Source organism: Squalius cephalus (genome assembly GCF_949319135.1).
Source record: "Squalius cephalus genome assembly, chromosome: 10".
Taxonomy (NCBI): domain Eukaryota; kingdom Metazoa; phylum Chordata; class Actinopteri; order Cypriniformes; family Leuciscidae; genus Squalius; species Squalius cephalus.
Window position 1 is genome coordinate 33,999,390 of NC_137131.1, and position 16,435 is coordinate 34,015,824.

The following is a 16,435-nucleotide window of genomic DNA, read 5'->3' on the forward strand; positions in this document are numbered from 1 at the left end:
ATGGAACACAGGAAAAACAACAAAACAACATTCACCTGCTACTACTTACAGCATGGTACAGCAAGCTACATTTTATAAAAGACCTTACCCTGAAGCAACTAAAAATCAACGTAACGTTTAAAATTAAATTAAAAATTAAATCAATTTTATATGACTGATAGGGCACTAGTCCTTTTACCGGTAATATGATAGCCTATAATAATTGTATTATAATAGCCTAATTTATAATTAGTCATTAGCTAACAAACCATAGCTAATGCTTAACAGATCATTTGGTACATTCCAATTTGAATATAGGCTATTAGGCTATTCTATACGATATTTTAAACTCTTTGAATGGAATGATACGATAGGAAATGATATGTTAGCAATATAGAATTGTTACAGCATTAATGATAGTTATAAAGTGGTACCTTGAATAGTGCAAAGAATGTTTATACAAAAATCTTGAGAATATATTACACGAAGCGCATTTCAGCCTGTGAAACTGTGGAAGTCCTCAATGAAACTTTCGCATGGATAGGCTGCTTTGATTTCTCTAAACAACTCTCGTGCGAAAACAAAACACAAAGGCGTATTTTTATATTCGAACAGTCTTTTTTGTTTATATCGCTGTTTAAAATGGGAGTGGAAATCCGATGTGTCGCACGTCCGCTATTCACATTGTTGTTGGACAGAAACTTGAAGTGATTCACTTTTCCGATAGCGTTCGGTAGGCGTTGCTCTCAGAACTATATATCAGCAAGTGCAGTCAGAGCGCAGAGGGACAATCACGCCATCCTCTCGTACGGATAACCACAAGACTTTAACATTTTCTCCAGGCATCGGAATCTCGATACCAAAGTTCTACGTTTAAAAGTCTAGGAGCATCAAATCAGACCACAAGGATTGTAAGTTAATTTGTACGTCTTGTTTGTGTGTGCACGTGATTGTGTGAGAGATTTTAGTTTTTAAATGCAGCCTTTTCCATAGCCTACTCGTACCGGACCATGATACACTTAAAACTAATTTGAGGTGTTACAAGATATCAGTTTTAAATGCGGTCTTAAAACCTCAAGTAACTTTCTCTAATGCTACACTTAGAAAGTTAAGGTAGCCGACTTAAAAATATCTATCTTAACAAATTTCCCGAGCCCGAAACTCTCAGATGGTGGCGTGGATTAGAAGTGTCCAATCCCGCGGATTTGTCACTGTAAGGCTACCAACGTGAAATCCAATTATATTTAGGCTAATATAACAAACAAATTAATGCTGTTTTAGAATAAATTAATTTAAATGCACATTTTAAGAGTAGGATATGCATTATTGTGTCTAAAGGGTCAGGTAAAGTGACTCTTTTTGTTTCTCATCTCTTTCGAGACGCTTTCGGTCTTTTTTTTTGTTTTCTGGAGCTAGAATCAGTTCCTGTGAATCCATTCATTTAATTTTATATATATATATATATATATATATATATATATAGCCTACATACATATATACATTTTTTTTTTTTTTTTTTTTTTTTTTTTTTGTGACCAAAGGGTTTAAATAATGCAGTATTTAGCTACTTAAACTGAAACTCTCCCCTTCTGAAAATGTTGACTCAGGCTTCTTACATTATTTTATTTAGTTTTATTCTGTATATTTATGAACAGAAACATATTAATATTTTAACATATTTCTGTTTTTTATTAAGTCCACACTTACAGTAGGCTACTCGTTATGTAATGTGGGACTAATTTATTTAAATTCCCATGGTATAGTTTCCTTCCAGTTTCATGATCAGCATGTTTTCAAGGGATTTGTTTTACTCCTTGTATTGTTGTTACATTTTCCCTGCACTCACATTCAGTACAGTGAAGATTTCATTCTTTAACCATGACTGATAATTCCCTTATTTCATGCTTGCAGAACACTTTGGAGTGAAACAATACTGAGTTTCAAGGGAACTTTAAGACTTAGAGAGAGAGAGAGAGAGAGAGAGAGAGAGAGAGAGAGAGAGAGAGAGAGAGAGAGAGGGGAAGGAGGGGGCTGCTTGGAGAGTCGCTGTGTCCACACAGCTAAGTCTTTGTGCGGGCAAGTGTGCTTGATGCCTGGGGCCGTAAGATCAGGTGAGGGGGCCGCTGTGTTTGAGCAGTGTACACGCAACAGTTTTACAACAAGGCTGGGGGACGTGATAGTAGTGCTTGGGGCCGTCTGTAATGGACCATCACATTTTATGGCACCTGATTTTTTCAATTGCACCTGGTAAATCAGGTCAGAGGTTTACGCTGCCCTCTCTGTCTCCCTAGTCTAATGATGTCAGAGTGGAAAGCTGTAAAATAAGTCTTTGTTTTGGAGGCGATTGAGGATCTTGCAATAAGGATCACAGGATGCATTAAGAGCAGCTGTGTCTCTTCTCATATTTCTTTTAATGAAATTAAGGTCAGGCGCTAACCGTGTTCAAGGGTCAGGGTTGATTTGGAATGAAAATAAACAAGCCTAAACTCATTCTATCACTTGATGGTTCTTTAGCAAAACACAAGTTTATAGTTGTATCTTTTTTTTTTATGCCAGGCCAATTGTAAACAGATATTTTGTTTAATATTTTCCATCTTTACTTAATAAATGTGAAAAAGCATAACTGTGTTTATCATTTCTGCTTCACTGCACAAAGTTTTAGTTTTAAAAAGCATGCTTAAGTGTGCCAGTGTTTTTTTTTTTCTATTCTGCAAACCCTGGGGGTTGAAGATCAAAACTGTGTGATTAGAGATGTGTGTACATCTGTGTTTGAGAATGTGTAAATGGTAAAAACTTTGACACAGCGCCAGTCTGGTGGTTCTCTGTTCTCTTTAGCTTTTGTCAGTTCAAAGCCTGGCATCCAGTCCTCAAGCTGAGCATATCATTTTGAGAAAAGAACCTTTCACCCCTCTGTGTCGCAGAGGGAGCAGCAGCCGCCCATCCTCCCCTCTGTCTATGACTTATCTCACTTCTAACAGGCATTAGTCTCTCTCTGATGCCTTCAGGAGAGTTACACTCTGCTCTCTATCATTGTACTCACTCGTCTGGCCTGTTGGTTGTGCTGAACTTTTTTGTAGATCCTTAATGCCTCCCATTTGCCATGGATAACTACTTAGCTTTTCACTAGGTCACTGCATGACAACTGAGGTCTGCCAATAAGCTTTTGCTCAACCGTCTGGGTATTGCTGCCAGGCATTTAGTCCTTATGTTCAGCAAAGCATTACAGCTTAGTCTTTGATCATTGAATCACGTTTGCTTTTTTGTCAGTCTAGTCTGATATTATTACAGTTAATACAATGAAGTAACACTAAAACAAATTCTGAACAAAACTGCTTCACGGCTCAATGTTATTTTCAAAACCTAAATCAGTCATAAAGAGCGTGGTGCAGCCAATGTGCAGAAACATGGACGTGCAGATGTTCATGACTGTATGTTTAAGGTCAATACATTTCTTAAATATCAGAAAATTTGACCTTTTTAAGACAAGACAAGGGTGGATCATATTGTACAATGTCATGTGGTGCGACTCCCCAAAATGATAATATTTGTGAATAAGATATCCCTAATATTTGATATAAAAAACTTTACACTGAGAATTATATTTAGAACAGTTTTTGAAAATAATGATTAAGATGTGTACAATTACATGTATCCAAGGTGAAAGAAAAATGTTATTAGCTTTTGCTTGATGGTTACACTGCATTACATTTTAGTCATTAAATTGTTTTCATGAATAAGCACATTTCTAAGAATTTGGAACATATTTTAAATATATATTTTTTCCTTTTATTAAATGTGGACACCCTTATTTGACTCATTGTCCCTTCCCTCTGTAACGATCACCAGCTGGAGCTGCCCTTGTGAGCCACCAGAGGGCAGTCCACATCAGACTATCATATTCACTCACTAACTACATTTCCCATAACTCACTGCCCGGACTCATCATCACTTATCACTGATCACATTCACCTGTAACTCATTCACTGATTGCATTCACCTGTCTCATCATCCTGTTAGTCTGTCTATATATACCTTGTTCATTCATTCACTCACCGCAAAGTCTTGTTAAGTGTTACACTGCATTTCTGAGCGTTTCCCTGGTTTTCTTGTTTCTTGGTTTTTGATATCTTGCCCTGTTCCCTGGATTACTCTCTTGCCTCTGGTCCCTGGATTACTCTCTTGCCTCTGGTCCCTGCTTGTTTTGTTTGTTTTGTTTGTTTCTTTGTTTTGACTACCTGCCTGTGTATGACCCTAGCCTGTACTTTGGATTACGCCTCTGGATTGCCCCAGCCAATAAAGCTGCATTTGGATCTCCTACTTCGTGTCTCTGTTACGTACTGCTCAGAGACACGAAGTAGGAGATCCAAATGCAGCTTTATTGGCTGGGGCAATCCAGAGGCGTAATCCAAAGTACAGGCTAGGGTCATACACAGGCAGGTAGTCAAAACAAAGAAACAAACAAAACAAACAAAACAAGCAGGGACCAGAGGCAAGAGAGTAATCCAGGGAACAGGGCAAGATATCAAAAACCAAGAAACAAGAAAACCAGGGAAACGCTCAGAAATGCAGTGTAACACTTAACAAGACTTTGCGGTGAGTGAATGAATGAACAAGGTATATATAGACAGACTAACAGGATGATGAGACAGGTGAATGCAATCAGTGAATGAGTTACAGGTGAATGTGATCAGTGATAAGTGATGATGAGTCCGGGCAGTGAGTTATGGGAAATGTAGTTAGTGAGTGAATATGATAGTCTGATGTGGACTGCCCTCTGGTGGCTCACAAGGGCAGCTCCAGCTGGTGATCGTTACACCCTCTTTGATTTTGTGACCATTTAAATTTATTCTTAAATTAAGCGCAATCCAGTAAGCCTGAGAAATAAACCCATGCACTGAATTATTAAACAGTACAAGGTCCTGCTCTCTGACAAGGGATCCTGGTGTGTTCAACATGTTTCAGATTATGTGTGTTTTATAAATAAACGTTCTTTGTTTTACATTTTTCTGTCTCTCTGAGTTTAATTGGTCCCGTTCGTGTTTTTTTTTCTGTCAACGTGTCATAACAGTGGCTCTCTTTTTGTTTCAGGTCACAGCCGTTGCATCCCAATAGCGGCAATAACAAAGACGTGGCAAGATGAGTGTGAACGTGAATGACTTCAATGACATTTTGGATGCACTGGGCGACCTAAACTTCTCAGCTCTTGACGATAATGTCTCCCATGTGGAAGTGTGTCACAGCACCTTCAGCCAGAAGGCGTTGCTCTACGCCCTCTCTGTGCTCTACATCTTCCTCTTCATCATCGGCCTCGCCGCCAATGCTCTGGTGGTGTGGGTGAACGTGCGATCTGAGAGGAAACGTTACGAGACTCACCTGTATATCCTCAACCTAGCCATCGCTGACCTCTGCGTAGTGGCCACTCTTCCGGTCTCCATTAGTTCTCTGCTTCAACTCGGCCACTGGCCTTTTGGTGATGCCATGTGCAAAATTACACACCTGATCTTCAGTGTCAACCTTTTTAGCAGTATCTTTTTCCTTACATGCATGAGTGTGGACCGCTACCTGTCCGTGAAACTTTTTGGAGACGGTCCCAGTCAGAGGAAGAGAAGGACCAGACAGCTAATCTGTGTGGGCGTTTGGCTGCTGGCACTCTTTGCCGCCCTCCCTGAAACATACTTCCTTCAGGCTGAGAAATCCAGGTATTCAGACAGCATCGTATGTAAGTCTGTTTTCCCAGCAGACACCACTAAGGAGTGGACAGTTGGCATCCAAATGAGTTTCTTCATGCTCGGCTTTGCCATTCCCTTCCCTATAATTGCTGTGTTCTACGTCCTCTTGGCCGGTACCATCCAACCCACAGCTGACCAGGAACGTCGCATCAGCCGTCGCCTCGTCTTCACCTACATTGTGGTCTTTCTAGTGTGTTGGGTGCCCTACCATGGAGCTCTACTGCTTGACACGCTAGCCTTTCTCAACGTGCTGCCCTTCAACTGCACTCTAGAGAACGCTCTCTATGCAGCACTGCATCTCACCCAGTGGTTCTCCCTCCTTCACTGCTGCTTGAACCCCATCATCTACAACTTCATCAACAAGAACTACCGCTACGACCTCATGAAAGCCTTCATCTTCAAGTACTCTACCAAAACTGGCCTTGCTAGGCTCATCGATGCCTCGCATGTGTCTGAGACTGAATACTCCGCTGTGGAGAACCAGGGACCATTATGAACGTTCTATGATGGTGTTGATCAACACTAGCTCTGCAAAGCTCAGAGATAAACAGGGAACCGTCATGTAAATCTCTCTGTACTTTGAGTTCTTGAGGCATAGCAAAATTTGAGGTTTTGTAAAATAGTGGAACAACTTTGTACACATACAGTTTGCTTAATCTTTATAAACAGATGAATGTTTATGCTTTTTGTACATTATTATTACAGTTATAAATGTATTGAGAAAGCACTTGTATTGATTTGATTTGTAAGCGTATTAGCCTTGTAAGTCTAGCTAGGCTTTTGTGTCAGTGAAATTGGTGGAAAAGGTCCCTCCCTGTCCTGGAGCCACAGAGAGACTCATATAATCCGTTCTCCACTTATCAGTGGCTTTCGTACATCTGCCGGAAAGACTAAAGATCACATTTTCATACACAATGTGTAATGTACAGTTATGTCTGGTAAAATGGAAGGGGATGTTGAAAACCCACACATTTGAGTGGAGAGAAGCAAGCCCAAATCAAGATTAGATGTAGCTATTGTAAACTGATGTTATGCTGTTTGCTATGCTTGTGGGAAATGATACACTTTTTTTTTACATATAAGTTGTACATTTCAAGAGCAATGGTAGCTGCATTTGTAAATGTTTTGTAAATAAAATTATATTTATATACTCAGTGTGTATGTTCAGTGTTTTGTAATATTGTCTGACAAAAATGTGCCGTTGAAATAAAAGATATATAAATATTTTGGAATTCTCTTGAATAGTTTTGTTTTGTTTGATTACAAATTAACCCATGAGCACTCACATTTAAGCATTATCTTAATAATTATTTTATGTCTTGTATCTTTTGAGAACATGCGTTACTTGTATGCAAGATCATTAACATGTTACAACGGTTTATTTACATTATTTAATATATTAGATATCATGAACTAACAATAAACTTGTTTACAGCATTTGTTAATTTAGGTTGATGTTAACTTGATGTTTGTTCATAATACATCAACTAATGTTAATTTATACATATTTAAATGTTATAAATGTATTAGTAATACATTTATTACTAATAATGTATTATGATTTTGAAGATTAATGAACATTAGTTAATATATCATGAACAAACATCAAATTAACCAATATTAGGATCATGGATTATTTCATAATACATGACGCATTTATTCATTTTAATGAATTAAACCTTACTAGAAAGTCTTATCAAATCATAATATTTGATGCAGTTTTATGAATTTCTAAAGTAAACCATATGCATTTATAATTTTTTATTTAATTTAGAACTACATTCAGACCTACACATGATCAAAGTAAAGATGCTGAGTATTTACAACTGACCATATGGCTTATATTGCCATGATGAGCAGACAAAACTCATTGAGCCTGTGGGCATGGTTCATATGGGTACGGTTGCGTATGCGTTCATATGTGCGAGTGTGTGTACTTAAATCTCCAGGGGGGTCTGGCTCGTTCTGTATCTTCAGTTAGTTCAGCTCAGAGAGAAGGGAAGTTTGTTTAATCCATACCAACTGTTTCAGGAGCCCGTTTTCTCTGCTTCGCCTTTGTAGTTCTGAAGAAGTTCCAGGTGTTTGTTTCAAATATAGCCTACCCTGTGTAATTCCCTGTGACTGGGTTTCTAGACAGTGCAAATTAGAGAAGGCATTATTATTCTTCCCTTGGAAAGTCCTCAGAAAATAACAAGGCTTATTCTCTCCCATAAAACAAATGCAATGAAGCACCAATTTATGATTTTCACAAAACCTTTAATGTTTTGGAAGAAGAATAACATAACTTGGGAATCCCCTGCATCAAAATAAATAATGTATCATAACCTGACATGTTTATGCGCTCAAGTCTGTGATTTGAGCAGTATTGCTTAATAAATGTAATGAAAAGAAGGAAGGGTCTTGGTGCAGACACATTTTTCTGGTCCAGACTTATTTCAGAATCCCACGTATCTCACTTGGAGGTTTAAATGTTATCACAAAATGATCTTATAGATTTCTAGTGAGTTTTTCTCCTGTTGTCAGTGCTACAAAAATGTTTTAATGGCATGTTAAATTAGTATGACATTAATTTCATAATGCTATGAATTCTTCAAATTTTGAGTTTATTTTAAAAATAAAATCAATAATTCTTTATTCCTAAAATCTGTATGATATTATTATTTTAATGACACACTACGCCTTCAGGCTATCCAGACTAACATTTATCAATTGCTTTAAACTTAGGTAAGATAAGGATTCTGTTCTTTTGTACAGTCAAACTCTGTTGCTGTCTGGACTTCAGTTTCTGCTGAGTGATACAGGAGAACACCTCTCCAAAGGTTAGACTAATTGAGAATGTGTATGTTTTTCTGTCAATACTGTGATTTATCACATGGGATATTCCCTAAGCTCCTCTTAATCAGAGAAAGGTGGCAATGGTAACACTTTGCCAAAGAGAATGGCACAAGTGAGACAGAGAGAGAGAGAGAGAGAGAGAGAGAGAGAGAGAGAGAGAGAGAGAGAGAGAGAGAGAGAGAGAGAGAGAGAGTGATACAGAGAGCCCTGAGAATCAGACAATAGAGTCGCTTTTGGTGGATCAGTTTACAGGTAGAGAGAAAGTGAAGACTGAAAGGTCATTAGCACTCTAAGGTCATTAATAAACCCTGCTGGGAACCACCCTGTGAGAGAAGCTAATGGGCCATTCAACCACTACACTGTGTTTGGCCTGTAACGCTGCACTGACTCTCGCTTGAATCCTATTGTTTGGTAATGAGACCACAAGTTCAATTTCACATGGTTTGTGTGCGGGCCGAGCTTCTGCTGATTGGGCCGAGATGCTGAACCAATCAAAGTTGAGAGACAGGGGGAGATGGAGAGGACAGATTAATCTGGAAGGATGCGGGCAAAAGTGGATATGGAGGTCCACATAATTTTCAGTCCTTGCTGAAAAGAGAAGGGTTGTTTTGGCAGAAGAACAATGATGGGAAGAAATTCATTACAATGAATTATTTTTCTCTGGGCATCAGATACACTTACAGCAACATACAATAAAGGAGATGACGCACAAGTTCCTTTCCTTGGTTATTTATACAAAATTTGCATGCAACCACAGTATCAGTTACTATGTAGTTTCACTCTGTTTAGGCGTTTTAAATGAGGAACAAGGAAGAATGAACTGTGGAGAACGAGGATTAAAAAGAAAATGGAATAAAGAGAAATCGAATATGAGACATGAAAAGAGAGCGAGACACTATTCCCCCCTAGGGTTTTTAAGCAGTGGATGTGGAAACAAGTGAGAGTCATTTCTCTTCCCCAACAGCTTTAACCTTCCGCTACACTGATTTCCCCAGTAGAAAAATGTTGATGACTTGAAAATGAACATTACAGAAAAGGTGCGGTAACATTTACTATTGCTCAGCGAAGTTTTTCTAGCAAAATACAGTCATTCCAATAAGAATCTGTGCGATCGTGAGTTTGTGTGAGTCAAAAAATTTTTCCCCATATAGATTTCCCTCATTTTCAATTTGGCCAAGTAAATTCACCAAACTGACCAACAAAAAGCTGCTTGTTTTGAAAGCTATTGACAATTGACAATGGACCTTTTTTTTGCCTGTGAAATGTCACTGAACTTTGTGACCACACCTTAAAGAGAACCTATTAAGCCCTTGATTTGGTTTTTGGGGGTCTACTAGAATAGGATTTCATGCTTGAATGTTAAAAAAAAGTTCACATATAGTACATTATTGCAACACCTCTTTACAGTAGTCTGTCTGTAAATCTCTGTTTAGTTCCAGTCTCTATGAAGCCCCTCCTTCTCAAAAGCACAATGTTCTCTGATTGGTCGGCTGGAGAAGTGTGTTGTGATTGGACTACCGCTACGAGCGTGTTTTTAAAAATGTTACAACCAGGCCTCGTCCCCTTTTTTCTATGCATTGGGTGGGAATTATTTAAATGAGGAATATTGTAACATTTACATTCCCGGAAGAAAACTCAAGACTGCAGTCGAGCGTTTTCAGGTAGTTCAGAAACAATGCTTACTGATATAGAGCTGGTAAGTCCCGCCCCTTCCGCTAATCCCCCTGGACCTCTAGGTTGAAAAATCGTCAATGCAAGTGAATGGGAGAAAATAATTATTTTCTGGTCCCGTTTGAATTTTGCCATGAATGTGAACATATGTTGTCTGTGAATTTTTTATATAACTTTTCGTGTAAAGAATGCTACAATTTAGCGGGTAGATGTTTGATACGGTTAGACTTTGTGTGAGAGCACTTTGAGGACTACAACTCCTCGCTGCTTTCGACGCATTTGAAACGTCACCACCACTCACACACGGACATAGCTCACGAATCCCGCTAAACATGGCTGTGTCTTTGGTGCACTTCACCGCCTTATTTCAGGGAGAGGACAAAATCGTTGTGGTTGGCGAAAACCACGGGTAAGTCAACTTTATGGGGTGACGTCACATAGGCGACATGTAGTCTTTCTCGTTATGTCTTTTCCACAACTGCTAGCCGAAGAATCATACCATATACTGTCAAACTCGTAACATGAAAAGTTATATAAAAAATTCACAGACAACATATGTTCACATTCATGGCACAAATCAAACGGGACCAGAAAATAATTATTTTCTCCCATTCACTTGCATTGACGATTTTTCAACCTAGAGGTCCACTTGGGGTTTTACGGATGGGCGGGACTTATCAGCTCTATAGAGAGTAACTCCCTTTGGAGTGTTCTTTATACTTTGTAACTTTGCAGACCTTTTTTATGCTCAAACTGCAAAATTACATGCTAAAGAAAGTTGAATATGTAAAAAAGCAGAATAGGACCCATTTAAGAAATGTAGAAAACTCCTGACTTCTGGATGTTGACATAATAATTTCTTCACACTTTGAATGATTTGCACCAACATGCTTGGCCATGATTCTGACATACTGTCTAATATGCACTGATGATCTCATTTTTGAAAACAGAATACAAATTTGACCCAGCAGCTGAACAGCAACATAAAACATGATCAGACATTCATTTATGGTTCATTTATGTCACAATTCTGCACTTAACCATTTCCTCTGAATTACTCAGCATTAATGAATAGAAGCAGCAGGCTTTGAGCACTGAGACTGTTCTCTGAGTATGTGCCTAGATGTATAAAAGGAAAGCGGGGGCCGCTCATGTTGCTGACAGACGTGTGGGTGGAGTCTGAGTTTGAGTGAAGGGCAGGGGCACTGCTGTTGTTGTGTGGAGAAAAAGAGTTCACAGGAGAACCGTAGCATGTGGCTTGAGCCTTTGGCAGAAAAAAAAAAAAAAAACACGGCTGAATTTTAGCATGAGGAAAAGGACTTACTCTGGCCTCCAAGACACGGTTCATTTGTGTTCTGAAAGCTCAAGACATAGTCTGAGATTTTTTCTGTCTCCGCATGGTTTAAATGCAGCCACGGATTTCATTCATATTGAAATGATCCTACAATGTATGATACAATGGGCAGTAAATCCACCGTCACACACCCAAACAGCCACTCACAACTCATAATATGATATGGACAGCTAAAAACATAAATGCATACTATATTTGTGAACTTGAGGGGAACTGAGTTCATTTTTCCTTGAAAAATTACCTTGAGACAAGCTGGTTAAAACTACTTGGAAAAAGTGGCTCAGAAAAATTAGCTCAGTGAAAAGCTCTCATCATTTGTTTGCAGATGCCACCTAGTTTGATATTTTGTATCTAATGCAATGAAATTCAGACTTAAATGTCCAAAAGTGTCTAAAGGGGGGCCACTGTATAGAACATGAGAGTGGTTGGTATTATATTTTCGGTTACAGTTTGCAATAAGCTTCTATACGTTAACAGAATAGTTAGCACCATATAATAATGAACCATACTTTTAAAGCATTTATTATCTTTGTTATTGTTTGTTATTATCTACATATATTACATGTTTTAAGATTTTAAGTATTATAAGTGAACATGAATTAATGTATTATCAATAAACTTTAATGAGCAATAGTATATAACTTATCATTAATGTAGATTGTTGTCCATTGTTAATTCATCATTCATGTTAATTCAAATTTAACATGAGAAGGTTTTTCTGATGATACCCCCAGACCTTTTCCTTTCTTTTTTGCATTCTTCTTAATACAATCATACATTACGTCAGAGAGAGGATTCACTGGTAATGCTGAAAAGCTCACGTACTGTATTAACTTGGAACTATTCATCGCCCAAACTTTACACACATCCTCATCCGTAAATAACACTCTGGCCAACTGTCAAACCCTCAGATTTCTGCTTTCACAAGCATCACAGTTATTTAAAGAGACAGGTTTAAAGTTCATATGATACTACTTATACAATTGTGTCCTTCCTGGTCTCTTACTCACTAACTGAACACTCAGTATCTTAAAGGACAAACTGTTTCAAGACAGAAAGAAAAATAGGTGAAAGTTTCATACTCAATGACGCATGTAACACATTTAGTTTCTTACATATCCATTTACAACGCTCTCTCTTGTTCAGTGTCACACAGCATTAAGGAAACATTACACCGCCAAATCTCCTATAAGGCCAGTTAAACTGGCTTATTCAGGTTCAACGGTTCTTCATTGGCATGCCACCTTTCTTAAAATGTTCTCTTACTATTCTAGCCCTCATTGTAAGAGGGGGGATGGGGGCTTTTGTCTCGATTCCACTTTGTTATCTGGGATTGTTTGTGTCCCATCAGGTTTAACTGCAGCTCAGGCTTGCTTATCAGCATTTGGGTATGGTGAGACTCATGTTTAGAGCAGTGGGCAATTGTGATTCCATTGTGGCTGTCCAGCCTCTGCCAAGTGTGCAGGATTGTATGCAATGCCATTGAGAATCGCTCTATAATGCTTCGCTAACTTGCTGGCACACTGAGAGGCAGCGTGATAAGGGGACAGAAAGAGAAACAGTGTGAAAAATGTGGGCACATTCGATTCAAAACAGCATGGCATGTGAATTAAGAACAGGGTTTTGCTGTTATTGCAGACTGCTTAGCAAATCTTGATAAAAGTCCACAGGAAAGGGACACAAAAATGCTAAAGGCCCCGATATAATCACGGCAAAGTTCTTTTTCATTCTTCATTTAGCAATAAAAAAAAAGTTACAAAGAATACCTTTGAAGTGGTATACTGTTAGCGAACATCCCGACATCCCCATGCTGCTTGAAGCGGTATATGAATATGTAAATATAAGTGCTGTGCACTTTCCTCTCAATAACTAAATAAACACACAACGAAAATGACAGTGGTGAGAAAACAGTTGTTAAGAAAGCATCTGATCATAGTATACTGCTTAAAGCATTTCTGCAGTATTAAACATGAAAAAAGTGTCAGTGTCGCTTCCTATTAGAATTACAACTTTTCTACTATAAAGCAGCTCTCCAGTGTCATATCTTACCTCCACATACTGGACAAAAGATGAAGTGAACTGGAGAGCATTTCCACGTCAAAGAAAGTGGAGCTTCAGAGAACACCTATTACGTAAACGCCATCGACCAATGGTATTAGGTGTTTACCAAACTTTTCTGGAAAGTTCGCTTTGCCAAGCTGTTTTGAACTCTGGTGTGATGTTAATTGCGTTATACGTTGTAACAAAATCAGGCCAAAACAAACTTTGTTTGGAGTTTGTTTTGGCCTGATTTTGTTACAACGTATAACGCAATTAACATCCCAGCCAACACGTTTATGTGGGGCCCATATGGGTTACAAATGGGCGACAGGGGTACAGAGTGGGCATGGGCTCAAAATGGGCTTCTTATCTGGGGCCCATATGGGTTACAAATGGGCTACAGGGGTACAGAGTGGACATGGGCTCAAAAGGGGCTTCTTATCTGGGGCCCATATGGGTTACAAATGGGCTACAGGGGTACAGATGGACATGGGATCAAAAGGGGCTTCTTATCTGGGGCCCATATGGGTTACAAATGGGCTACAGGGGTACAGATGGACATGGGATCAAAAGGGGCTTCTTATCTGGGGCCCATATGGGTTACAAATGGGCTACAGGGGTACAGATGGACATGGGCTCAAAAGGGGCTTCTTATCTGGGGCCCATATGGGTTACAAATGGGCTACAGGGGTACAGATGGACATGGGCTCAAAAGGGGCTTCTTATCTGGGGCCCATATGGGTTACAAATGGGCTACAGGGGTACAGAGTGGACATGGGCTCAAAATGGGCTTCTTATCTGGGGCCCATATGGGTTACAAATGGGCTACAGGGGTACAGATGGACATGGGCTCAAAAGGGGCTTCTTATCTGGGGCCCATATGGGTTACAAATGGGCTACAGGGGTACAGATGGACATGGGCTCAAAAGGGGCTTCTTATCTGGGGCCCACTTGGGTCAACTAAGTAGGTCCAACATGGGCAAACCCAGATGGGCTCCCTATGTGAGACCTAGTCAGTTCACTAATGGGAAATGAGTAGGCTACATACCCAGCCAGCACATGACCGACCTTCAACGTTGAAATATGGTTGAAATAATGTCAGTTTGTTGTTGAAAAAGATTAACAAAAACCATTCTAAATCAACGTTGACATTTTTACAAGATCCCCAGCCAACACATGTGGGGCCCAAACGGGCTGCAAATGGGCTGATATCCGGGGCTCACCTGGGCTACCCAACTGGGAACCCAGCTAATTTTGGTTTTGTTGGCCACGGATTCACGCGCAAACATTTACATCACGTTTCCCAGCTCAACATGGATTCATCCGCAGACACCAGAGGACAATCTGGACAGAGCTTGCCCCAGCTAACACACCCATGTGGGGCCCAAACGGGCTGCAAATGGGCTGATATCCGGGGCCCACATGGGCTACCCAACTGGGAACCCAGCTAATTTTGGCCGCGGTTTCCGTGGTGGCCCCACATGTGTTAGCCCAGATGGGTTGATGATGGGCTCTTGATGGGCTCCATATCGGGCCCATGTGGGTAACCTAGGTAGCACCCATTTAGGGCCTACAGGAGTCTGCCCAGATGGGTTGATGATGGGCTCTTGATGGGCTCCATATCGGGCCCATGTGGGTAACCTAGGTAGCACCCATTTAGGGCCTACAGGAATCTGCCCACATGGGTTGATGATGGGACCCATATAGGTCTTATCTAGGGCTCTTATGGGCCACAACGGGTATATATATGGGCTACCATATTTGTCTGTTTGGGTTACCTTATTTTACAGTAAACCCCTAAATACAATCATTACATGTAATCCACTAAACTATACTAAAATGTTAAAGGTATTCAATGAACAGAAACCAGTAGTTCACTTTTAAAGTTACTTTATTAAGCAAATACAAGTATCACAAAACAAGAAAAGAAAAAAGTAAAAGATTTAAAACACTTCTAAATCAGCGTTGACATTTTTACAAGATCTGTACGTTGAAACAACATACAGCAGAAATATCTGCCTTTCAACATTATTGTGACAATTAATTAGCATTTCATAATTTTTTTGATATAACAGCTCTTCAGTATATGTTAAAATATAATTATCATTATTAACAATAATAGTTTCAAACCTTTTGCCTTATGTGATTTTGTTTGAATTTACAATTTTGTCTGCTTGCCTAACCGTTTACATTGCATTATTACATTTGTATTCATACACTGTCATGTCATTTGACTAATTAATTAAATAATAATACAGACTGCAAATAAAACTCAATACACCGCTATGTTAACTGTTATTAAACTATTGTTATTGGTTGTTTCGCCGTTTTACTTTGAGCATGATTGGTTAATCTGTCTGTCTTCCAGGAAACTGTCCAATGAGAATGTGCGCGGCTCTGCGCGGCTCAGTCACCGACCGAGAGTAACGGACGTATTTTCAAATTTAAAATAGGCGCGCACTGAGCAGCAGCTGAGCTGCTGCTTGCATTGATTAGCCTACTCGGTCAGACCTGGATTATTTTATATCTGCCTGTTGAATTCTTAAATTTTGAGCGAATTTAAGTTGATATCAATGAAGAACAAAAGCTGGAATGTGAACAGAGGAAGGGTTCGTACGTGGTCTGTAAAAATACTGGCGATATCAGGTAAGAAAACATTTTTCAGTCCTTATAGCAGTCAGTTAAATTAACGTTAACGTTTATGGACATGAGAAACGTTAACAGTCATAGGCTTAATGCAACCTTATACGTTCAATAAGTTATCTCTGTGTGTGTTTTTGTACTGCTGTAGCAATATAAGCACGTATTTCAATGTAATTTAGTACCA

General features: G+C 39.3%; 1 protein-coding gene across 2 annotated transcripts; it reads left to right on the forward strand.

The window, feature by feature from the left end:
* The first annotated feature begins 714 nt into the window (after positions 1-714).
* Positions 715-6,862, forward strand: ackr3b (atypical chemokine receptor 3b). Of its 2 annotated transcripts, XM_079883396.1 has the most exons (3): positions 764-890; positions 1,891-2,090; positions 5,068-6,862. In XM_079883396.1, exon 3 carries the CDS (start codon positions 5,116-5,118, stop codon positions 6,202-6,204), a length of 1,089 nt encoding a protein of 362 aa, XP_079739522.1. In that variant the 5' UTR covers positions 764-890; positions 1,891-2,090; positions 5,068-5,115; the 3' UTR covers positions 6,205-6,862. The 2 variants fall into 2 exon arrangements, with proteins under 2 accessions (XP_079739521.1, XP_079739522.1); XM_079883395.1 differs by lacking the exon at positions 1,891-2,090 and having other exon boundaries at positions 715-890.
* The last annotated feature ends 9,573 nt before the right edge of the window (positions 6,863-16,435 follow it).

Excerpts from the sequence above, each read along its gene's own strand:
- ackr3b (XM_079883395.1), top strand. The coding sequence starts at position 5,116 with ATGAGTGTGAACGTGAATGACTTCAATGACATTTTGGATGCACTGGGC.